Source organism: Chlorocebus sabaeus, chromosome 15 (genome assembly GCF_047675955.1).
Source record: "Chlorocebus sabaeus isolate Y175 chromosome 15, mChlSab1.0.hap1, whole genome shotgun sequence".
Classification (NCBI taxonomy): Eukaryota; Metazoa; Chordata; class Mammalia; order Primates; family Cercopithecidae; genus Chlorocebus; species Chlorocebus sabaeus.
This window is the reverse complement of record NC_132918.1, coordinates 59,680,789-59,707,428: the sequence shown is the minus strand read 5'-3', so window position 1 is coordinate 59,707,428 and position 26,640 is coordinate 59,680,789. Positions and strand designations below refer to the sequence as shown.

The 26,640-nt window shown below is 36.0% G+C and overlaps 1 protein-coding gene across 5 annotated transcripts in view; it reads left to right on the top strand.

The window, feature by feature from the left end:
- The window catches only part of NEK11 (NIMA related kinase 11), a 302,909-nt gene that overhangs the window by 95,201 nt on the left and 181,068 nt on the right, over positions 1–26,640 (top strand). For 4 of the 5 annotated variants that reach the window (XM_008009148.3, XM_038002887.2, XM_073023611.1 and 1 more), the window contains 5 exons: positions 3,738–3,802; positions 4,814–4,940; positions 23,297–23,446; positions 23,540–23,618; positions 25,964–26,049. In XM_008009148.3, the coding sequence (XP_008007339.3) occupies positions 3,738–3,802; positions 4,814–4,940; positions 23,297–23,446; positions 23,540–23,618; positions 25,964–26,049 (507 nt within the window). The remainder of the gene's footprint in view (positions 1–3,737; positions 3,803–4,813; positions 4,941–23,296; positions 23,447–23,539; positions 23,619–25,963; positions 26,050–26,640) is intronic. The other variant, XM_038002888.2, reaches the window with a different exon arrangement.

Genomic DNA, 26,640 nt, shown 5'->3' with positions numbered 1-26,640 from the left:
TGTTGAGTTTTAATAGCTCTTTGTATATTTTGGATAACAGTCTTTTTTGTTTGTTTGTTTGTTTGTTTGTTTTTGAGACTGAGTCTGTCTCTGTCACCCAGGCTGGAGTGCAGTGTCGCGATCTTGGCTCACTGCAAGCTCCACCTCCCGGGTTCATGCCATTCTCCCGCCTCAGCCTCCCAAGTAGCTGGGACTACAGGCACCCACCACTATGCCTGGCTAATTTTATTTTTGTATTTTTAGTAGAGACAGGGTTTCACCACGTTAGCCAGGATGGTCTCGATCTCCTGACCTTGTGACCTGCCCGCCTCAACCTCCCAAAGTGCTTGGATTACATGGCATGAGCCACTGTGCCCGGCCAACAGTCTTTTGATCAGATATGTCTTTTGCAAATCTTTTTTCCCAGTCTATGGCTTATCTTTTTATTCTCTTGACAGTGTTTTCTTGCGGAGCAGGAATTTTTTATTTTAATAATGTCTAACTTATCAATTACTTCATGGATTGTGCCTTTGGTGTTCTGTTTTAAAAGTTATCACCAAACTTAAAATCATCTAGATTTTATCACATATTATTTTCTAGCAGTTTTATAGTTTTACGTTTTACATTTGTTAGGCCTGTGATTCATTTTTGAGTTAATTTTTGCACAGCGGTAAGGTCTGTGTCTAGATTCATCTATTGTATGTGAATGCCCAGTTGTTTCAACCGTGTTCCATTGCATTGCCTTTGCTTCTCTGTCAAAGGTAAGTTGACTGTATTCATGCAGTTTTATTTCTGGGCTCCCTATTCTGTTTTATTGATCTTTTTTTTTCTCCCCAATACTATACTGTCTTAATTACTGTACTTTATAGAAAGTCTTGACATCAGGTAGTATCAGTCCCCCAACATTGTTGTTCTCCTTCAAATCACCTAATATAGGTCTTTTGCCTTTCCATACAAATTTTAGAATCTGTTTATCAATGTCTACAAAATAACTTCCTGGGATTTTGATTGGGGTTACATTGCATCTATTGATCAATTTGGAAAGAATCCATATCTTGACAACATTGAGTCTACCCATCCATGAACATGGATTATTTTTCCATTTATTTAGTTCTTCTTTGATTTTTTTTTTCATTACAGTTGTGTAGTTTTCCTCATATAGATCTTGTACCTATTTTATTAGATTTATACCTAAGTGTTTCATTTTGGGGGTACTAAGGTAAGTATATTTTAATTTTAATGTCAAATTCTACTTGTTCATTGCTGGTATATATGAAAGCAATTGATTTTTGTATATCAATCTTCTATTCTGCAACATTGCTATAATTACTTCTTAATTTCAGGAGGTTTTCATAATTGATTCTTTTGGATTTTCTACTTAGATGATCATGTCATCTGTGAACAGAGAGAGTCTGTTTTTTCTTTTCCCGTCTCTATACCTTTTATACTTCTTTTTCGTGTGTTACTTAATTAGCTAGGACTTTCAGTATAATGTTGAAAATAAATGATTAGAGGGGACATTTTTCCCTTGTTCCTGATATCAGGAGAAAAACTTCAGGGTTCTCATTGTAAAGTGTGATGTTAGCTGTAGGTTTGTTGTAAATATTCCCTATTTCTAGTTTGTCAGAGTTATTGTCATGAATGGGTATTGGATTTTGTCAATTGCTTTTTCTGCATCTATTGATATTTTCATGTGATTTTTCTTCTTTATTCTGTTGATGTGATGGATTACATTAATTGATTCACATTAATTGACTTTCAAATATTAAAGCAGCTTTGCATACCTAGTATAAATCCCACTTGGTTGTGGTGTATAATATGTATATTTTTTAGACAGCATCTCGCTCTGTCATCCAGGCTGGAGTGCAGTGGGGTGATCTCAGCTCACTGCTGCCTCTGTCTCCCAGGTTCAAGCGATTCTCCTGCCTCAGCCTCACAAGTAGCTGGGATTACAGGCGCCTGCCACCACACCCAGCTAGCTTTTGTATTTTTAGTAGAGATGGAGTTTCACCATGTTGGCCAGGCTGGTTTCAAACTCCTGACCTCAGGTGATCCGCCCACCTCGGCCTCCCAAAGTGCTTGGACAACAGGAATGAGCCACCGCACCTGGCCTACAATGTTGGATTTGATTTGCTAATATTTCATTGAGGATTTTTGCACCTACATTCATCAGAGATACTGGTCTTTAGTTTTCTCTTCTTGTAATGTGTTTGTTTGGTTTTAATATTGGGATGATGCTGACATCTTAAAATGAGTTAGGGAGTATTTCCTCTGCTTTTATTTTCTGAAAGAGATTATAGATATTTGGTGTAATTTCTTCCTTAAATATTTGGTAGAATTTGCCAGTGAACCCATCTGGGCCTGGTGTTTTCTATTTGGAAACTTATTAATTATTGATTGAATTTATTTAATGAAGATGGGCCTATTCAATTGCTTGCTTCTTGTGTGATTTTTGGCAGCTTGTGTCTTTGAAGGAATTGGTTCTATAATCTATGTTATCAAATTTGTGGTTATAGATTGTTAATAGTGTTGCTTTTTTATTCTTTCAATGTCCACGAGAATCTGTAGTGACACCCTCTCTTTCATTTTTGATTTTAATAGTTTTTGTCTTCTATCTTTTTATTTTAGTTAGGCTGGCTAGAGGCTAGTTGATATATTGATCTTTTCAAAGAACCAGCTTTTATTTTTATTGATATTCTTTATTGGTTTCATGTTTTCAGTTTTATTATTTCTGCTGTAGTATTTCTCCTTACTTTGGAATTAATTTGCTTTTCTTTTCTAGTTTTCTATGGTGGAAGCTTAGATAACTGATTTTAGATCTTCCTTTTTTTTCTAATATATACATTAAATGCTATACATTTCCCTCTAAGCACTGCTTTTGCTATATCACACAAATTTTGATAAAGTGTGTTTTCATTTTCATTTAGTTCAAAATATTTTAAAATTTCTCTTGAGATTTCTTCTTCATTGTTTAGAAGTATGTGGTTTTATATTCACATATTTTGTGATTTTCCAGTTTTCTTTCTGTTATTAATTTCTAGCTTGATTCCATTTTGATGTGAGAGCAGAAATGATATGATTTCTCTTCTTTCAAATTTGTTAATGTTTTATGGCCTAGAATGACTTTCATTTTCTTTTTGAATAATTCCCAGGAAATTTTTCTCATTTTTATATGAGCTCAACTGTGCATATATGAAGATATTTGTATACTTTATTCAGCATTTTAGTTTTTTATGTAAAGATTTTCAAGTTTTCTAGTTCTTCATAATGCCATAAAATAAAGGTCTTAACTGACTTAATTTACAGTACTGGCTTGTAGTCATATTTAATAAATGTTACCTATTCTTAAATGTCATCAACAACATTATTATTTCACAAGTATACAAAGCTTGGCCATTTGGGTAATAATAGATTACAAACTGGTCTATCAATTGAGGATATGGTTGCTGGATATAGTACTATGTAGGTTACGCTACAAAAACGTAATAAAATATAGCCTACTGAAATAGTTGAAAGCATATCACCTTTCTCCAAACCACATGTTCCCCACCCTTTAAAATCTTTATTTTAAAACTTTTGTTTCCTGAAACAGGGAAACTGGAAAGTGTCGTGACTTTGTAGCTTTTAAACATTGAAAGATACATCTATGGGAGTATATATTTATGTATAAATCACATGCAACAATATATATTATTTACATGGGGATTTAAAAATTTTATATTCTGCATGAAGTTGTGTATCTTTTTTGCCTTTTGTAGGAGGATACTTCATCGAGACTTAAAGTCAAAGAATATATTTCTGAAAAATAATCTACTTAAAATTGGTAAGATTTTAAAAACTATGAATTCCAAAAACACAGAACAGTATATTCTAAATATTATCGTATCAAATTTAAGTAAATGGTACATGGAAGTGTTAGAGTAATCATTGGTTTATTTAAATTTCTCAAATGTTTAAGTATGTGTGCTGCTGAAACGAACACTAAATTTCCCAGGCTTCTTACCTGATGGGCCCAGCAAAACCTAATTATTTTGTTTCTGAGTATTGATATAAATTGAGGTATACACATTTACCACATATTTGATAGATTTTCAAATATACTCTGAGTTTCCTGTGTCATGCCAGGCACTTTACAAGTTATTAGAGTCATTTTACTGGTTTGATGAGTTACTACAGGTTTCTCATTTATATTATTTCATCACAAGCAATAAGCGGTTATAATTAAAATGTTGATATAATGGCTTTATTAACCTTTAGTTCTTCAGAACTGTACCTCTCCTCATACCAGCTACTGGATCATCTAATCATCATATAGGGTGTTCTTGGGGAAGGAAGGAATAAAAGCGTGCAACCAGTTAGGCAAGTATAAAAAAGCTGAGAGATTCAAATTTTTATAGTCATGTTCTTAAATAGTCTCAGATCTTTTCTTTAACTCTCCTTTATTGTAAATTTAAGAACAAATTCTTCCCCCGTCAGGTGACATTGTATATCATCTTATTTAGCTTTTCCAAAATCATTCTGTTTGCCATTATTCAGACTTGAAATAGCTTTTTATATCAAATTGTCTAGTTTCCCATAATTCCAGAAGTAAAGAATTTTAGCTTACATAATTCACTTTCCTGGCTCAAAGTCTTCCTTCCCCTATAAAACTTATGTTTTTAAAGTTATTTACCAGCGTTGTGTAATTTAAGATATATTACTTCTCTTTCCTGTTAAAATGCTATGAACCATTGCATAATAAAATGGTCAAATTAGGCACTCATTCAGTTGTTAATTTCCAGGACTAATTTTCTATTGGCTTAAAGTATTCATAAAAATTAATTATTTTTTCAAGGAGATTTTGGAGTTTCTCGACTCCTAATGGGATCCTGTGACCTGGCCACAACGTTAACTGGAACTCCCCATTATATGAGTCCTGAGGCTTTGAAACACCAAGGCTATGACACAAAGTCGGACATCTGGTGAGTGGGCTAGTGGGCTAGACTCTTCATCTGCTGTCCTAAAAGAATGGTACATTTTGTCTTTCAGCTCATTTGCTTGCTGCATACATTCACTTTATCCCTTTGACGTGAATATTACTGTGACCAGAGTAAAAGAAGGTCTTTTGCATTTAGAGCTTGATATATTTCATTAAACTAGTTTCAAAAATTCTCTTTATTCATTGATTAATTGGTTGGTTTTGGATTTTTAGTTCCTGAATCACAAGGGAAAGTTCGTAATGTACCATAAGCATTAAATTTTAATACATTTCTGTTAACCTATTAAATAAAGTATTTGTAACCCTAAGTACTGTGCTTCTTCTATTTTAAGGTTAACTTCAATCTCTGTGGGGAATGTACAGATTTTCTACATATTTTTTCTTTTTGTTACTTTTAAGAATTTTACTAAAGATACTGGCTTTAAGGACAAACTAATTTTTTTTTTTTTTTTTTTTTTTGGGTTGCCTCTTGGGTTGAAGCGATTCTCCTGCCTCAGCCTCCCGAGTAGCTGGGACTACAGGCTCCTGCCACCATGCCTGGCTAATTTTTTTGTATTTTTAGTAGAAATGGGGTTTCACTGTGTTAGCCAGGATGGTCTCGATCTCCTGACGTCGTGATCTGCCCGCCTCAGCCTCCCAAAGTGCTGGGATTGCAGGTGTGAGCCACCGCGCCTGGACTAGGATAAACTAGATTTTAAAATTTCTGAATTTTCAGTGATAGATACATCTGCAATGTCTGAGTTTCTCTGAGCTCTTATATCAAAGTAATTACTCCTTCCTTGTTATGGAACTAGGTGAAATCTCATTGCAGAAGCCTTGTGGAAAACTGTTCAGTATGTTCTAGTGTAAGCAATAGGTCCTATTTCTTTTCCTCTGAAGAGGAATCTTAATATATACTTTTCTGCTTGTTAAGGACTGAAAGAACAATCTAGCTGGGGGCTAGTTAATTAAGTAAATAATTATTGTATACAAATCAACATAAATAGTTCGGAGCTTTCAAAGATAAGCAGTGCAAAAGATGTGCTCACTTCACTCTTCTAAAGAAGACAAAGTAGAAAATTATGTTTTCTCTGGTTAGGGAAAAGTGAACCACAGCAGGGAATATTGCTTAGGATTTTCACAAGGGTCGTTATCTGTTCCTTGTTCTTGTGCCTATCAAATGGGAGAGAACATTGTCAAGATTAGATCTGGGTATGGCAGTTCCCCACAAATTCTGTCCTTTCAATTCAGTCTTGCAATTGTTCATTTCTAAATTATTGACAAGTTTTTGTTTTTTTTTTTAATCATTGGCTTACTTCTGCCCTGGAGGTCTTTTCCAATTCACCTATCATCTTCTCTCTTCTTTCCTTCTAACCCGCTTAACTACCACATCCAAAAGAAAAGGAAAACCCAAACCAAACAGAACCAAACATCACAAAGGTATTTTTAGAGGAATAACTAATGAGTTCTTTTAAATTTTGCTTTATTGAACATCTACTATTTGCCCAGAACTATGTAACATCCCTTAGGTATAAAGCAAAAGTGATAGGATTCCTACCTATCAGGAGAAATCTTGCTGCTTTTGGAGTCCCTTTCTCTAGTTTGAGAAATCAATTTCGGGCTTTGCTTCAGATTGAATTTCAATTATGTACCTATATATCTCTTTACATTTAATTTTAAAAATTAATATTATAGACATTTTTAAATAGACTCAAATATATATCTTTATAGTTTAAGGTTATATGGTATCTCAGGAAGATATTATGTTATGTCATCTGAATGAAGAGTAAATTAATTTACAAAGCCTATCATTTAAGTTTCTGGAATTATATGTGACAAACCTGGCCCCTTTTGACAGGCATCTGTATATGCTTTCCAGATCAGACGAATGTCTCCTAGAAGGCGAAAGCAGCAGAACCCACGGAGAGGAAAGGAAAGCATAGAGTATTTGTGTCAGTTATGTCAGTGCTATTTCTTTTTAAAAAACTGCTCCTACTATTACTATTACTATGATGGAGAATTGTGGGATATCAGACAGTATTGCTGTAGTTTAGGATTACAAAAATGTCTGATTAAGAAAAAAAAAAAAAAAACAACCAAAACCTCCAAAATATAACAAATGCAGAAGGATTTTAATGTGTTTCTCTGAGCTTTAGGTTAGCCCTCCTTGCAGAGATTATTAACTTCTCAGCAAGCACAAGCTTAGGATTCATCATCATCCTGACCCCAAATAACCACCTTATTATGGATTTAGTAATTACCTTGGTTGTATCAGAATCAAAGTGGGCTTATCTGGTAATGAAATTTCTATTGCCAAACCTAAAATGGGAAGAATAAGATATCTATTAATTATAGTGGCAGATACATATATGTGATGAGTAATCTTTAGTAGACACTCTTAGAAAAATGAGATTGAATGAGGTCGAGAACCTGTCTCTGAATCTCAGTGTGTAGCATCTGTTTATTGTGGATTTTTTTTTTAGGATTGGAAACACTTATGAATAATTGACAAGTGTTTTATTTTAGCACTAATAGCTGTACATATTATATTTAAAATGCTTAAAGGAGAATTTGCTTAAAGGAGAATTGGCCTAATACTAATTATGTTTTCATCTGTTAATGTTTGCCCATATGTAACATTATCTTCGTTCTGAAATCTGTTAAACTTTTCCGGCTTCATTTGTTTATAGCATTCAGTACAGGAAGTCCTTCTCCTAATAGTGGGTTAGGTTCCAAAAGTTTATAAAGTGATTTGCAAAATTAGGATAGTTAGGTTTACTGAGGACAATGCCTTGATCACAGCTGATTTGTATAAGCAATTGTTGAATACTCTTATACCCACAGGAGAAATACAAATGTGAGTTGGGTTCCTAGGCCAGCTCATTAAATTGATTTAAACTACGAATAGTTAGAGTATGTTATTTTGGTAGGAGAAACAAATAAAGGACAATATTATTTGAATAATGGTACTGCAATTAAACAGAAAGAAAACAATATTTCACTCTTAGTCTTGTGTACTTTGTTGTGAGAAGCCAACCAGATGGCTCTTTGATCTTGTAGCCCCCATATTCTTTGGGTGATTTAAGTAAAGGAACAGTGGTGGGAATAGTGGCAGCATCCAGAGTGTACTGTGAAGCTCTCAGGGTTTTTCTCGGAGATTTGGTGCGGAGGTTGGTTGGGTAGGGGACAGAGAAGGAGTCTAGTTCATGCCCAATATTGGACTCAGGCTCTCGTGATCTTGGGGCCAAAGTATCAGACAAGGATTAGCTATGGATAGAAGAAAACAGAGAAGAACCAGCACCTGCCTGACCTGCCAGGACCAAGAAAGTATTCTCACAGAAGAACATTTCCAGGGTGGTCAGGGAAGGGATGGGGACAACAGCCTTTTTTTTTTTTTTTTTTTTTTTTTTTTGAGAAATACAGTCCAACTTGGCAGCATTTCCTGTAACTAAAATGGGGCCATCTAGTAGCTGGCAACCAACAGCTTCATCAGCTCCCTCTTAGTGAAGAAAACTCTGCAGCAAAAGAATTCATTTTTTTTTCATTGCCCATGGCCTGGGAAGTTCTTATATGGGTTCAGAAGGAAGCTATTGACTAGGGAGTGATTTCCTAGGGAATAAGCACTGGTGTCAGTTTTTTCATCCAATAGAAGCTTAGGTAAGAAAACATTGCAGTCAGGTGAAGTATATTTGAGCATTAATATATTTTTTTCAATGACTAGAATGAAATGGTTGATACAAACTCTGCAAATAGTACTAATTTGGCCTGATGAATTTTAAAAAGGTTAATAACATAGCTAATAAATCCTTGTTAAATTGATATTGATGGAGGAGTGACAGTACAAGATGGCTGAATAAGGACCCCACTGGTCATGGCCCTCCCCAGGAACACCAGGTTTTAAAAAAATTTAAATTTTTAATTCTTGTGGGTACACAGTAGATGTATATATTTATGGGGTACATGAAATATTTTGATATAGGCATGCAATTCAGAATAATCACATCATGGAAAATGTGGTATCCTTCCCCTCAAGCATTTATCCTTTGAGGAAGACCAAGTTTTACAACTGTCTACACAAAGGAATCACCTTCATAAGAACCAAAAACCAGGTAACAGCTCAGCCACAGTGGTGTAGAGGACCAAGGGAGATCTTGGAGTCCCTCACTCCATGTCTTAGCTCTTGGATAGCGTTTCTGGACCTTCCCTGGGCCAGAGGGGAGCCAGTACCCTGAGGGATGAGTTCCAGGCCTGGTGGTATTCACCACAAGCTGAAGGAAGAGTCCTTAGGCCTTAATTGAGCATCAGTGGTAGCCTGGGAATATTCCCTATAGGCCTGTAGTGGTGGTGGCCATGGAGTGAAGCTCCTCTGCACATAGAAAGGGGAGGGAAGAGTGGGAAGGACTGTGTCATGTGGCTTGAGTGCCAGCACAGCCACAGTAGAATAGAACACCATGCAGATTTCTAAGGTTTTTAACTCTAGTCCCTGGCTCTGGGAGAGCATCTCTGGACCTGCCCAGGACCTAGGAAACTCACATCCCTCAAGGGAAGGACACAGACCTGGCTGGCTTCATCATCTGCTGATTGTAGAGCCCCAGGGCCTTGAGTGAACATAGGTAATAGGAAGTGGTTACAGGGTGCCATGCTGGCTTCAGGTCTGAACCAGCACAGTCCCGGTAGTGGTGACCAAAGGAGTGCTTGTGTCACCCCACCTTCAGTTCCAGGCAACTCAATACAGAGACTCCGTTTATTTGGGAGAAAGTAAGCAAAGAGAACAAGAGTCTTTGCCTTGTAATCCAAATAATTATTCTGCATGTTATCTAAGACCACCAAGGTGTGGTACCCCTACAAGTCTGTAAGAACTACAGTGTTACTGGGCTTGGGGTAGCCCCAATGCAAATGTAGCTTAGATCATAACACCCAAGTATTTTCAAATACCTGGAAAGCCTTCCTAAGGAGGATGGGTACAAACAAGCCCAGATGGTGAATACTACAATAAATACCTAACTCTTCAGTGCCCAGGCACTGATGAACATTCACAAGTGTCAAGACCAACTAGGAAAACATGACTTTACCTAACAAACTAAATAAGGCACCAGGCACCAATCCTGGAGAAACAGAGAAATGCAACCTTTCAGACAGATAATTCAAAATAGCTGTTTTGAGGAAACTCAACAAAATTCAAGATAACACAGAGAAGGAATTCAGAATTCTATCAGATAAATTTAATAAAGAGAGTGAAATAATTAAAAAGAATCAAGCAGAAGTTCTGGGCTTGAGAAATCAATTGGAGAATGCATCAGCGTCTCTTAATAGCATAATTGATCAAGTAGAAGAAAGAATTAGTAAGCTTGAAGACAGGATATTGGAAAATACACAGAGCTCTGAGATAAGAGAAAAAAGAAAAAAAAAAAGAATGAAGCCCACCTGCAAGATCTGGAAAGTAGCTTCAAAAGGCAAGTCTAAGAGTTACTGGCCTTAAAGAGGAAGTGGAGAAAGAAATAAGAGTAAGAAGTTTATTAAAAGGAATAATAACAGAGAACTTCCTGAATCTAGAAAAAGATATTAATATATAAGTATAAGAAGGTTATAGAAGACCAAGCAGATTTAAGTCATTAATAAATGATGTGACAAATTTATATACTCTTGTTTTGTTAATTCTGTGGGAGAGTTGGAGAGGGAGGCTTAGCTCAGAATTTTCTTTCATTCCTCTTACTAAAAGAAAAATTTACTTGTGTTAACAAGTTCTTATTTCAAACATGCAAATTTATTTGGCAAGTATTAAATCTTATCACCACTCTTCATTGTTTAAGTTGCTTTTTAAATTTAAGTCTTGGAATCCCTAGTTGAGACTAGTCTTTCTATAGGAAGTCAAATTGGGGTTGAATCTTTCAAATTCCAGGATTGGCACTTTGTAGTAAGGAGCATCAGGGGCGAGGAAAGAGTGTGGCCATGAGAGCCTGGGCAGGGCCTGGGTTCTGAGGAAAGAGACCTCTTTGGATGGGAGCATAAGGTAAAATGTCCCATGATCCATAGGGGCATGTGGCAGATTGTATTTTCCAAAAATGGCCATCATAACATATCACTTCTCACATGTTCTTTTTATAATGTCATGTTGACACACTCTTATTGAGAGTTGGGGTCTGTGTTCCCTCACCTTTAATTTGGGTAAGGCTGTGATTATGGCAAAATTGATGCTATGTGACTTCTTAATCTAGATAATAAAAGCAACATAGATTTTGCTTGGTTCTCTTGAAATTCTTGTTCCTGGAACCCAACTACCCTGTTGTAAGGAAGCCTGAGTGGCACACTGAGAGGCCAACATGGAGAAGGCCACATTGAGAGGAACCAAGGCCTTTGATCTTTACCCCCACTGAGCTTCTAGCTGATAGCCAGCATCAACTGGCCAGTCATGTGCATGAGCCATCTTGGAAGTGGATCCTTAAGCCTCAGTTGAGCATCACCAGCAGATGCTGTGGAGAGCAGATTCAAGGCTTCCCTGTCAGTCTCTGACCAAAAAGATTCATGATCAAAATGACTGATTATTGTTGTTTTAAGGTACTAAGGTTTGGGGTGGTTTTTTATGCAGCAGTGGTGACTGGAGCAGTACTTCATCAGGAGAGCAGCAGGCAGGAGTTGAGAAGTAGCCTCTAATCTAGGCCTCCATATGACAATCTGGCAATGTTCGTTTTCTTTATGTCAAAAGGCTCAATAAATTGCTTAAGAACAGAGGTTTGTGCCAAGAGAGCAATCTGGCACTCTACTTGCTGGTCTGTTTGGTGGGTAGAACCCAAGAACCTGGACAACAGCTGAGAACTTCCAGACCAGCAACTTTTCCATGTGCCTCAGAACTCTTCTTTCACTCCTCCTGACCTTGCCTTCTTTCTCCCAACCCCCACCCCAACGTCACCCCCAGCACTGGACCATCTGACTCCAGCCTTATCTTTCTGTCACTCCCATGATTCAGTGGTATACTGGAGCTCATACCAGCTCATAAGACCCAGTTATCCACAATTCTTCTCAAGTCAGTGTTCACTGATGTCACATTAGTAACTTGAAAACAACCATGGTATTTATACCATGGAAATTTGTAAATTAGGGCTTCTCCTCCTACCTCAGAAAGGCAGTGTACCAGAACAGCTCATACCTTTAGCCTTACTCTTTCTTGACCCTAGGGTAGTATTTGCAGAAAGGAAAAGACGTGAAGACATGAAGGTTTCTGTCCTCAAAGGAATGATAAACATATAAACAAATTGCTGTATACTGTTGTACATGTTCTGATGTATAAAGCGGAGAGTGATTGACAGCTGGGGATAGGGGTAGAGAGCATCAGCTACAGTCTTAGAGAGTGCATGATTCCTGCTCAGGATGGGGAAAACATGGATAAGAGTTTGGCAAATGTATTTCAGGTAAAAAAAACCCAATGTCAATGACCAAAAATGAGGGGTGCCCACTGGGAGAAGAGGGAGGGAACTGTGTAGGGAAAGTGGCTGGCCAGAAGAACCATTTGGTCAGGGCCTTCTCATTCACAAGGGGCCTCAAATGTGTGTGTTTAAAGTTATCTCCAAATGAAGTGGTATATGTTAAAGGTGTTTATTTATTTAATGCCAAAATTTGAGATATACCACCAATTTTGAAACTTTTATTGTGGTGTTTATTCATTTAAAAAATATACTGGGAATTTAAAAGTAGTTACAAATGACTTGGACCTTCTCTGACTCCTGAAAGACTCTGAGAAAAGGTATGAAAGGACATGGAAGCGTGAGAAAGCTCAGGGTCTTCTGATTAGCTGTAGGACAGTGTGTGTGTGGCAAGGAGGGGAGTGTTGGTACATTTGACTGAAGGGCGGGCAGGGGTCAGATGGTGAATGACCCATGTAATTATGATAAGAAGCTTGTACTCTTCTGGAGTATGAGAAACTGCTAAAGGCTGTTAAGCAGAGGAATGATGTATCAGTCAGCTTTGCTGCTCTAACGAAGAACTCCAAAAAACTCTCAGTTACTTTGTATATATTTTTTTGGCATTACATGAGGACTGCAGATTAACTGAGTTTCTATTCCAAGGTGCAGCCTGCTCTGATCCATGGTTTTCCCAGTTCCAGGACACAGGTTATGCTCTGAGCTAACATGGACAATACAGTGCTAGAGAGAGAGCATATGTCTGCCTTTAGATCCTCCACTCAGTTAGTTGTGACACACTTCGTATCCACCCATATTCCATTGACTGAAGCAAGTCCTATGCCAATTCCCCCCATAGGGGAAGGGAAAAAGAATATTTGCAAAGAGCAATCAATCTACCAGGGGAGTCAGTCTTAGTATGATGCCAGCTGGGCTATAGAAAACTGACAGGAGGGAGAAGATTGGTGAAGATCAAAGGAGGAATATAGGTAGGTCTTCTATTAACCTGGCATGTTCTACTACTTTTGATGTTCTGTCCATCATAAAAGAGCCTCCGGAGATGATATAAAATTATTAAAGTAGTTGGAACATAGCAATTTGGTCAAAGTATGAAGCAGTTGATGCCCCATGGGCAGTGCTGGCTATTGCCATATTCAGTCTTGATGGAGTGGCTGAGTGAATAACCGTTGGTAATGTAAGGATGCTTTGATCATTGTTTCCATTACCAACCTACCTCCCTACCCCAACTCCGATCACTGTCCACATCCTTTCCCAAGCTGTATGGTTTGCATAGAATCTATAACTGTGACCTCAAGAACAGCTAAAGATGCAAAGAAGCTTTGACTTTTGGTCAGTTTTTCTCTTCTGCCACCCTGTGGTCTCCTTGTCCTCCTCACTCACTGGTTTTAATCTTTTTCCTCCATTAGCCATATTCTTACGGTATGGAGGACATGGGACCACTACAGAGGAGAGAGATTTGATAATCTTCCTTGAAACATTGTAAAGCTCAGTTATGGAGGAAAGTAATTAGAAAGAGCTGGTATGAACAGGAGAAAATGCACCCAAACCTTGTTTTGTCTGTAATTTTATGGGTCGTCTTCCCTAAAATGTGGCAGTATATTAGAATATGATAAAAGAAATGAGTTCACTTTTCTTTTTAAATATTCTTTTAAAAATTCAGCTCATCGGTCACACTAGCCACATTTTCAGTGCTCAAAAGCCAAATGTGGCTGGTGGCTATTGTTTGTGGAAATAAGAACATTTCCAAGAGTTCAATAAATTCTTTTGGACAGCCCTGAACTATTTTGCTCCAGCTGCTTTAAGCCTTATCTTGGGATTTCTCGCATTCACCCTGCTTTTGGATTGGGCAGAACCCCTGCTGGGTTTAATTGCTATGCTTAGATTGGCCCACTGTGGATAGTTTGAGGTTCTTCTGTTGTCATGTCCCTTGATCACTCCGTTGCTTCCCTCTGCTTCTTCTCACAGAGATGCTGATACTATGCCAGTCATGTAGCTATGTGGTTTGTGTTCCTTCACTTGCAATGTGAGGTTCAAGGGGACATCTTATCACCTGACTTTATTATAAATTATAATAAATATTATTCATGGATTTGAGTTTTGTTCTGTAGCTGCTCTGTTTTCATATGTGGATTCAAGGAAGGTCTAAAAACTATGCTTCCACTGTATATACTGTTTCCCCCCCAAATGCTTGGAATCAGCATTTTAACAAAACCCCTAAGTGATTTGCATATATGTTAAAGTTTGGGAAACACTGATACAGGTTCTGAGATATGGTAGGTTATTCATAAACAATTGCTATATAATATTGTTTCTTAAGTATTATTACTTCAAGCAGCCCAATGGTTTTCATTATATTTATTTTCATTTCGTTATATTTAGATTGAATTCCATAGATTGAACTGATTACTCCTTTCTAGATGAATATATCAGGATGCTCCTCAATTACATCAAATAAAAACATTATCTAGAAGATCAACAAAACTTCCTAACCAGCTAGAGTCATGCATTGCCCTGGGGCAGGCCTGCCTTTGCAGAGTCTGGCAGATTTTGAAGGGTAAATTTAGTTACCTTAAGACAAGGCAAAGCCTGAATTACATTTGTGATTTATTGTCAATCAACCTGTGCTTCAGAAATTTTCTCAGTAGTTCTGGACAAGTTGTTCAACTTGGACAGATGGTAAGTTTATGGAGTTCAGGTGTAATTTGCTTCACAGACACCTGATCCCAGCCTTCTTTTTCATTGCTTGTATTCACTCCCTCAGGGATTTATTTGCTTACCTCTTCAAAGTTGTCTGTATTTTGGAAAAAGAAAGGAATGCAAATCGTAGACTTCTAAGTAAAATACACGTCTCACTTGTTTATTTCAGCTCTCCCCCACCCCCAATCTACTTTTGTATCAACAGACTGAAGACCTGGGAGTCAAACAAAAGAAAATTATTTTAAAAGGATGGAAGTGAAGAGTTTTAGATTATTCCTATATGGAAATGTCTGGTTGGAAACTAGAAAAAAAAAAAAAAACACTTGGTACATAGAAATATAGTCACCATATGTATTTTGGTTACCTACCATATGTATTTAACAAAACCCCTAAGTGATTTGCATGTATGTTAAAGTTTGGGAAACACTGACAGGGGCTCTCAGATATGGTAGGTAACCAAAAATCTTTTACCTTTGAGTGTCAAGGTAGTTTCTGTAATCAGTTGGTCCAAGTTTCAGTTACTGGTGCCCATTCCAGGGGTAGGTACACTGGGACCACTATAGCAGGTCCGTTTCCACAAGTTACTGGCTGATAAATGTAGTCTTCTCTATGTGCTAGAGTGCAAGCAAATATTAGTCATCAAAGTGAAACAGGTAATTGCACTGCATACTGAGAGGATTTCCAAAACAGAGAGTACTATAGTCTTATATCAGAATTAATTGATTACTAAGTTAGCCTATAGATCTAATTGTTCCATAGTTTCTTTAGCCAGATAATTGCATATCTTTTTTATTTTTATTTATTTTTAGAGATGGTCTCACTCTGTTGCCTAGGCTGGAGTGCAGTTGTACAATCATAGCTCACTGTAACCTCAAACTCCTGGGCTCAAGTGATCCTCCCACCCCAGCCTCTGGAGTAGCTAGGAATACAGATGTGTATTATACCATACCCAGTTAATATATTTTTATTTTTTGTAGAGATGGGGTCTTGCTATGTTGCCCAGGCTGGTCTTAAACTCCTGGCCTCAACTCATTGCCCCAGCATAGCCTCCCAAGTCACTGAGATAACAGGTGTGAGCCACTGTGCCTGGCCTACCACATCTTTTTATAACCTTAATAAATTCATCAAAGTAGAGTTACATCTCCATCAAACCAGAATTTGACTTGGTGATCAATTCACTGTTAATAGACCACTAAGCCCTCTTTCCTTCCAAGCAAAACCAAACTTGTCTGCCTTCCTTTTTCCACAGAAGGTCTCATTGTCTGTGTGCCCTATATTTGCCGTGGTGTGATGCCCTGCATAGCGTGTTGTCTAAGGCCCCAATGATTTTTAAAAGTGAATTAAGGTTCTATATAGAACCTGAAATTACCTTGGGAAATCAGCCCCTGCTTAAAAGGCTTTGTCAGGGCTAGCCATGTTTTCCAACCCAGGAGAGGCTTTCGTGATCCAAAATGCTCTGATTGGTGCAAGATCCAGAAGCAGGATAGCATAGAGAGTCTGTGTCTCTACAGCCAGATAGCCTGGGCTACAGTCCCAGCTTTATGACCTACTCAATATGGAACCTTGAACAATTTACCTAATCTTACGGTTTTCTCATCTAAAATATGGGAATGATAATAATAGTTCCTACCTCATTAGGATTGTTGTGAGGGTAAGTCAGTGAGTTAAAATATGAAAGGAACATAGAAGAGGGCCTGGCTCATAGTGAACACTATTAACATTCCTGCTATCATATTCATTATTACTATTATTATCATTATTGTTGTTACCATTTGTATTATTGGTGGAGACAATCTAATAGCTGCTTCCAAGACACTTTAAAATGTTCTGGATCAGAGATTGTTGCTCCCATACAACTCTTCAGATATGCCCAGGCCAGGAGAGGTTGTCTAGCTTGTTCTGTTTCTAATCTTCTCCTCAAGGAGACCCTGAGCCTATGTGGGGTGAGCATAAATCATCAGAAGAGAGTGTGTAGGTGCTGAGTGATTGCTAGCCTTCTGTTACTTGGACTTGCAAATTTGATTTCTTTTTTTCAGTTTTCAGATTATTATGTGTGTATTAGGCTATATAACAGAATGTGGTCAATGTAACTTTTTAAAAGAGAAATTTAAAAAAGTATTGGATAAGAACTAATACCAATACCAACATGAGCTGATCTGACATGGTACCTTTCTGGGCAAATTACTTCCTCTCTCAGCTTTGGTTTTCTCACTGATAAAACCAGAGTTTGAAATGAGCAAATGTTTATAGTCTCTTGTAACTCTACTATTCTGTATAAGAGGACATTCTTGAAGTTTGAATTATAGATTCTTCTATGGGAACATAACTAAGTATATTGTGGCAATTAATAACATAAATATTTTACACATTCTACATTAGTAAAAGTATTTGGTTCAACTTGATGATTATATTTTTAAGTGATATTTAGCCCCTCTTGTTTTCCTAAGGAAACTTTTTTTTCATAGTTTAACAAATACTGACTTGGTATTGTCTGTCTTTTTCTTTTTAGCCATTCTGATGAGTGTGTAGCATGTAGTGGTAGGACACAATGGTTTTAATTTGCACTTTTCTGATGACTAAAAATGTTGGGCGTCTTCTCATGACTTTTGGCCATTGAGTGTCTCTTAAGTCTTTTGCCCATTTTTCTATTGGATTCTCTCATTTTTCTTATTGATTTATAGAAGTTTTAATTAATTTTATCCATATTTTGGTAGTCTGATGAATATTTGAGTTGCAGATATTTTCTTACACTATATGTCTTCCTTTTCACTCTCCTAATGGTGTCTTTTTATGAATAGAAGTTTGTAATTTTAATGAAGTTCATTTTGTAAGTTCATAACTTTATCACTAGTGCCTTTTGTGTCTTGTTTAAGAAATCTTTGCCTATTCCAAGATCATGAAGATAGTCTCTTGTTTTCTTTTAAAAGCCTACTCAGTTGATTCTATCTTCTCCTGTTTTCTTTTAAAGCCGACTCAATTTGATTCTATCTTTCACAGTAACATCTATCTATAATTGATCTGTGTGTGTATGTGGCCACATGGTATGAGACAGAAATCCAAGTACATTTTTTTCTATATGAATATTCAATTGGCCCAGCATAATTTGTTGAAAAAGTCATATTTTCCTCTACCATGGAGTGCAGCTTATTTTTGCGTTAATCAAGTGATTAAATATGTGTGAATCTGTTTTTGAGCCCTCTATTTTATTTCATTGGTATATATTTTTTCTTCTTTGCCAATACCACACTTTCATAGGTAATATAACTTTATAATATAAGCAATATAACTTTATAATAAATCTTGATATTTGGTCATACAAACTTCTAAATTTGTTCTTGTTTAATTGCCGTGGCTATTCAGGTCCCTTTGTATTTCCATATAAATTTTAGAATCTGCTTGTCAGTTCCTGCCAAAATGTCTGCTAGGATTTTGGCTGGTATTTCGTGGGCCACTTGAAGTGTGTTTTTGTGCAAGTTTATCGAAATGAAGGGCTTTGTATTCAGCAGTCTTGCATAATTCCCTCGTTAAGTCGAACAGTTTGTCAGGTCTTTGGAATTTCTTCTGTATACAATCATGTTGACATGATTAATGACAGTCTAATGTTTTCTTTACTAATCTTTATAGATTTTTTTAAAAATTTACTTTTTCTGGCATTATCGCTTTGGGCAGCACCTTCATTACAGTGTTGAATAGAAGTGATGATAGTAGACATTCTTATTTTGTTCCTAATCTCAGAAGAAAATAATAAACTTTCAATATTTCGCCAATAAGCATCATGTTCACTATATATTTTTAAGCTTCAAAAAATCAGATTAAGGAAGTTCCCTCCTATATCTGGTGTGCTAGGAGTTTTCTTCTTTTTAAAAATACATTAAGTTTTGAATTTTATAAAATGCTTTTTTGCATCAATCAAGATGGTGATATGGTTTTTCAACTTTTTTCTATAATGAGATATATTTTGATTTATTTATTTTCATATATTAAGTCAACTCTGTATTTCTGAAATAAAATCTACGTGGTCATGATGTATTATCTTTTTAATATGTCATTGTATTCTATTTGCTAATATGTGTGTGTCAGTGTGGGTTATTTGAATCAACATTCATGAAAACGTTTGCTTGTAATTTTCCTTTCATATAATATCCTTGTTATATTTTAGTATCAAACTTGTCCTGGTCTTACAAAATGAAGAAGTTGAGCAAGATTATTGTTATTTATTTCTTAAATGTTTGGAAGAATTTATCAGTAAAGCCATCTGGTCCTGGAGTTTTTCTTTGCAAGAGCTTTTTATTATTTTGTTTTATTTTTCTGTATTCAACAAATATCTCTGTTGAGAAGATACAGCTAGCCACTGTTCTGTTGTTGTGCTGAAAATACATTGGTAGGCAAAAACAAAGCCAAACAAATATAGCTCCTGTTCTTACAAGGATTGCTTTATAATATTTACTTTTGAGATAGAGGGTCAGGGGATACTTCTGTTGTCTATCTCAATTATTATTATTTTAAACTTTTATTTTAGGTTCAGGGGTACATGTGCAGGTTTGTTTTATACATACATACATATATATATATAAATTATGTCACATGGGCTTGGTGTAGAGATTATGTCATTACCCAGGTGTTAAGCATAGTACACAATAGGCGGTTTTTTTAATTAAAAAAATTTTTATGCATACATAATGATCATACATGTTTATGGGGCACATATGATATATTGATACAAGCTTACAATGCATAATGATCAAATCTAGGTTATTGAGATAGTCATTGCTTCAAACATTTATCATTTCTTTGTGTTGGGAACATTCCAAATCTTCTAACTATTTTGAAATACATAATAAATTATTGTTAACTGTATTTTTTGTGTTTAAACCTTTATTTATTTGTTTGTTTATAGTTTGTTACAGCAACTGCCTCTTTACTTTTATTTTTGAGTTTCTCAACCTCCTCCTCTCCCTCTACCCTCAAGTAGGCCCCAGTGTTTGTTGTTCCCTTCTTTGCATTCACATGTAGTCAATGTTTAGCTCCCACTTATACGTGAGAAAATGCAGTGTTTGGTTTTCTGTGCCTCTATTAGTTTGCCTCCAGGTTGATCCATGTTGCTGCAAAGGACATGATCTCATTCTTTTTATGGCTGCATAATATTCCATTATTTATATGTACCACATTTTCTTTATCCAGTCTACCATTGACGGGCATTGAGGTTGATTCCATATCTTTGCTATTGTGAACAATGCTGCAATGAACATATGCATGCATGTGTTTTTATAGTAGAATGATTTCTATTCCTCTGGGTATATACCCACTAATGGGATTGCTGGGTCAAATGGTAATTCTGCTTTGAGTTTTATTACCTTAAATAAGAAATTGTCTCTGTTCAATAGATAAAAAACTATTCAGATTATCTTTTTCTTCTTGTGTCAGTAAGTTCTGTTCTTAGAAGACTGTTAACTTTATCCATATTGTCAAATTTATTGGAAAAAACATGTTTATAATGTCATCTTAATACTTTCTAATATCTGTGGAGTCTGTAATGTTGCACCTTTTTCTATTTGTGTTATTGTTAATCTGTGTTTTCTTTCTGATTTTCTTGATCAGCCTTGCTAGAGATCTATTAAATGTATTAGTCTTCGCTGACTTTGTTTCTATTGTTTATTTCTATTTCATTAATTTCTTCTCTTTTAAAATTTATTTCCTTAAACTTTCTTTGGTGTGATTTGCTCTTTTTTAGCTTCTCAAGTTGACTTATATGATAGATTTTAAGCTTTTTTTTTTTGTAATATATGCATTTAATACTTCGAATTTTGCTGTAAGCACCTTAACTGCATTCAATGTGTTGATATTTGGTATCTTCGTTAGCATTCCATTAAAAGTGTTTTCTAATTTCTTGTTTGACCTAAGGATTATTTAGATCTGTATTTCTTAGTTTTCAAGCAGTTGGAAATTTTATGGTTTTACAATTATCTCTTTTTCTCTATCGCTGTGTTATTCATGTCTAGCACAATTTTACTGTGATCAGGCTTTGAAGATTTCAGTCCTTAAAAACTGTTAAGGCTTGCTTTATGGCCCTGTGTAAATTGTCAATTTTGGTAAATGTTCCCTGTGCCCTTGAAAAAAATTGAATTCTGTTATTGTTGGTTGCATTTACGTCAGCTTGCCAATTATATCAATTTTGTCATCGTGTAGATTTTTTCTATTTTGATTGATTTTTTAAATTCTGTCAGTTCTTGCTTCATACACACACACACACGATGCACATGCACACACACACACACATTATTGGGTGTATGCAGATTTAGAATTGTTTTATATTCCTGGTGGTTTGCTTGTTTTATTGATCCACCATCTTAATCTTAGTCATGTTTCTTGCCATTTTGGTGTTTGTATGGTTTTTCTATCAGCCTCTCTGTGTTCCTACATTTAAAGTTTGTTTTGTGAGCAGAATATACCTTTTATTTTTCCAGTCTGATAATTTAGTTTTTTAATTGGAATCTTTTCCCTCTTGTGTCATTTGCCTTATTTTTGTCATGAATTTTTATTCTACATAATTTTTAAACACCACAAGATATTGTTAATTTTATTTTGTAGAGTTAATATTCATTTATGCATATTCACAAAATTACTTTTTTGGTGCTCTTTATTTCTTCTTGTACTCATTGTTTTTGTCTGGATTATTTTTCTTCTGTTAGAAAAATTTATGTCTAGGATTTAAGAAATGCTTTCCTGCTGATAATGAAATCTCTGTTTTTGCTTAGCTAAAAACATCTTTATTTCATCTTAATTTGAGGGAATGTTTTTTCTGGGTATAGAAATCTAACCAGATGCCATTTAATAGTCTTTCAGATAGATGCAAAATTTATTGATTTTCAAATAATTCTGATCATTTTTAATATTTACATTGATATTGGTATTCTAGTTGATTTCATGCACTTTCTTCTAACATCTGCCCCTTCTTTCTAGCATTCTTTAATGGAAACAGTCTAGGATTTTGAAAGATAAATGCCTTAATTCAAGAGTCAGTTCTACCATTTACTACCTGTATGACCTTGGCCAAGTCATTTAAGTTTTCTGAGCCAATTTTTTATCTATAAAATGGGAAAAATATTACATGGGCTCTACTCTATTTCACTGGGAAGTTATGAGGGACTGTTGAGATATTGTCAGTGCTTTGTAAAATGTAAAGTACCAATCAGCTCAGTTGGAAATTTTTAGTGTTATTATTTACTGGAACAGAAATATTCTCAGTGTATGTATCCAAAATTCTCTTACAAGTGCACATTTTCATGAACACCCACAAAATAGTTCAGTGATATTATTAATGTATTTATTTCTGTCTATCCTTTGTTGTATTAAGGACATTGTCAAAAGTTACATAAAATGTAACTTACACAAGGTCAATCACAAGTTTATTTCTTATCTTTCAAGTGACTAACATGAAAAGGAAAACCTGGACAGTTACATAATTCATAATGTCCATAAGATAAAAATAATTCATTATTCAGGAGAAGTGCTATTTAAATACTAAGCTCAGACAGGAATTTCTCTTTCAGTTTTTTTTTTTTTTTTTTTAAATGATGTAGAGTTATTTAAAATATTTTCCTGCTGGTTTAGAGGTTATTGATTTGCATGGTTAATCCAAATCAGTGTTGGACTTATCTAGAATTTTAATATTCTGTTTCATACTCACCATAGGAGAATTATACATTTTAATGTGGGCTTCAAGTAGCTGCTCTTCCACCCCACTTGCAAATGGATTATATTCAGAGAATAATAAATAATGCCAGTTTCCTTTTAAAAATGCTTGGATATACATTAGAGGGAAGGTTAGGCTGCTAAATTAAAATTATATTTTGCATGTATAAAATTATCAAACTACCTTAGGAAGATAATCTTCAGCTGCATTTTATTTATTAAAGGCTAATTCAAAAAATCCTTACATTGATCAAATACTTAGAATCTTTACTATGTGTGGGCATGTTGTTAACTCTTGGTCTGCTTATTCTTTGATAAAAAAGCTGTCATTCAGACTTACTTTTGTGCTTTATTCTTTCACTTTTTTTTTTTTTTTTTTTGGTAAACATGTATTTAAATGGAAAAAAACAGTATGAAACTGCAGTTTTTAAGTCAACTACTGATTGCATGTTTGTGCCTCACAGCCAATGCCCCAACACATCTGAGGTTTTGTATGATGAAAAAATTTAAAATAGGATATTTGTTCCTTGTTTAAATTCCTTGACTTTGTCTTCAGGTCCCTGGCATGCATTTTATATGAGATGTGCTGCATGAATCATGCATTCGCTGGCTCCAATTTCTTATCCATTGTTTTAAAAATTGTTGAAGGTGACACACCTTCTCTCCCTGAGAGATATCCAAAAGAACTAAATGCCATCATGGAAAGGTATAGAAATAAATATGTCGTCACAGAAATAGTTGAAAATTGTACTTATATTTTAGTTCGTTTGAAAAATAATTTTCTTTTTGAACATTACAGCATGTTGAACAAGAATCCTTCATTAAGACCATCTGCTATCGAAATTTTAAAGTTCCCTTACATTGATGAGCAGCTACAGGTATTTAAAATGAAAGGGATTCTGCGAAACAGGTATTAGCATTTGTATACACATTCCATGACTTGAAGATATGCAGAGGGGATACGATGCAGTAAGAATCAACCAGAAAGGAGGAAAAAGGTCAAGAAGAAGCTGAGAGGCTGAGGCGGACGGATCACGAGGTCAAGAGTGCGAGACCATCCTGGCCAACATAGTGAAACCCCGTCTCTACTAAAAATACAAAATAAAATAAAATAAAATAGCTGGGTGTGGTGGTGCATGTCTGCAGTCCCAGCTACTCAGGAGGCTGAGGCAGGAGAATACTTGAACCCAGGAGAGAGAGGTTACAGTGAGTGGAGATTGTGCCACTGCACTCCAGCCTGGTGACAGAGTAAGACTCTGTCTCAAAAATAAATAAATACGAATTTTAAAAACCTGAGAAAAATAGTAGTCAGGACAATCTCTTTCCAAAATAAGGTGTGTGTGAACTCCCATTCCCCAGTGCCATTGAAAATGAGAAGTGAGGGGTTTTTTATGCCAAAACTCAACATCCGTCCTTGGAGCCCTGTTGACAGATCTTACCCAAACACTTTGTAACTATATCCCTGCAAGGACAAGAATATACTAACAGAGAATACTAAAATCTAGGATTATCACTGAGCATTTATAATTCCAATCCTTTATTAGATATCTCAATAATACTTTTTAATGATTAGCTAAGTTTATTTTGTTTTCTTGTAAATTAGGAAATGTGATATAGAGGCCGTGTCTCAGGTATTAAGAAAGCAGCAAATGGTCCCCTCTTTAGAGGGCTTTTTGGATTTTTTGGTTTTTTTTTTTTAAAACTTCTCAGGGTTTTACAATACAAATCCCTGAGGCAAGTTTCCTCTAATTTTATGGGTAACTTTAAGAAGAACCACAAAATGGTCATCCATCTTAAAAACTGTGCATACCTTTTCATCAGTGGAGCATGTTCCAAATCCAAAGGAAGCAAAGGTGATAAATGATGTGTGCTTATTAGTTGAGTGCTGGGCACTGTGCTGACACCAGGGGATGCCAAAATGAAAGGAACAGGTATGTTTCCTGTCCTTTTGAAGCTTGACTAGTGAGAGAAGCCAATAACCAAGAAAAAGTAAGGATGTAAATAACATAAGTATATGCCTAGCACTAGGAAGAAAGTATAATAAACAGGATACTGTAAAAATAAGGGAGAAAGGAAGGGCTTTGGTGGTCGAAGGAGTACTTGACATTTCTTTACCAGTGAGCCAATGGGAAGCAACCAGCCATGTAAAGAGCCTCAGAAACAGTGTTCGAATCACAGGGAATAGCTGGCACAAAGGTCCTGATTATATTGTGCCTTGGAGGTAGATACAGATGGGAGGGTTCTTATGCAAGCATATGCTCTCAGGGAAGCCTACGCGGTCATGGGGAAGGCAGGACGGGAGAGACGGAGGCAGGCTTAGGTTTCCTGGTACTTCCATCTCTCCTTCTATGAAGGCCAAATGGGATCCAGTAGAACCTGCACGTGGTCCTCTGAAAAAGAGCCTCATATGCTGGTTGTGGGGATCAAAAACACACTGAAGAGGCTGTGAGCATTCAAAAAAAAATAAAAAGGGTCAAAAAGTATTCACAGGGATCTGCTGGGACCAAGATGAGGCAAGTGAGCCCCTTGACTCTCAGGTAAAATTTAAGGGGACACTAAAAACTCATAATATTTTAAAAGTAATATTTTAAAAATCCTGATTAATGCTTAAAATCCCAGGTAACAAGATATTAACAGTTTAAAGACAGGATCCAGCAGGGCCAGGATTAGGGTGAGGCAAGTGAGGTGGAATTGTGTAAGTTCAGGGTTGGATCCTGTCTTTAACGTTTTGCTATTGTATTCTTTATAGTTTTTTGACGTTAATTTTGATTTTTTAACAATAATGTTCATTAAAATTATTTATCTTGGTTACTGAGTTTTTTGGTGTCCTCTTAGATTTTGCACCTGAGGTATCTCACTTGCCTAAACCTTGCAGTGGCCCTGGGGGTGTAGATACTGTCCTCTACAGTCTGGGAGGTTGGAAAAAGCTTGTGTCTTCTTGTAGCTGAAAGTAGGCCTGCCCATGATTGGCAAAAGGGAGTGAGAGAGCAAGCAGTGCAAGATGAAGCTGGAGAGACAGGCAGGAGCCTGACCCTGCAAAATCTTCTTGGAAAAGCTACCATGTAATTTTATGGAACCCAGGAAAAAATAGCATGCTTTGTTCTCAGGCTCCCTGCCATGGTCAAAAGTACCCCAGATCTGAAAAGATACTTGGTAATTTATTCCCTTTCATCCCGAAAGAGGAGCCTTTAAGGTATGTCAGGGTTGTTGATCTTTTTTGCAGCACCTAATGTGTAGACATTCAGAAATGACTCTGGAAGACAAGAATTTGGATTGTCAGAAGGAGGCTGCTCGTATAATTAATGCCATGTAAGTAATTGCTTTGTTTTTTAAAAGCCCATCGAGTGTAAATGTTGAATGCATTTGTCTTTAAAAATCTATTAGCACTAAACTGACTGCATGGAGTATCCTGGAATTCACTTAAGTCTTGCCAAGAAATTAAGGAGCTTCAGGAGCTTGGTGTTCCAAAGCCCTTTACCCCAGGTGGTAGCAAATTGAAATCATAAAAGTTTAAACCACTGCACAGCTTACAAATCTGCAGGGTAGCTCTGCAGTTGCCTTGCAAGGATATAGAGAAGTTAATATCCCAAATATTTAGTAACATTTATGCTAATGAGCCTTCCATAATAACCATAAATGGCTTTCACATGTTGCTTGTTTAATGTGAACTGGCAGAGTATCTATTGACAAGAGAACATTGTGAAGTCCTGGGACAATTGAAAATAAGCCGAAATTCACTTTCTTGAAATATACATTCCTTCATATAAGAACTAAACAATGTATTTCCCAAAGAAACATATTTATTTCCTGATCTAACTTCTCTCTCCTACCTCGTTCAAAATTTTTATTCTATAACTTGCAAGAACCCAGAATACTAGGTTCTTATGTTTTGGGTTTTTG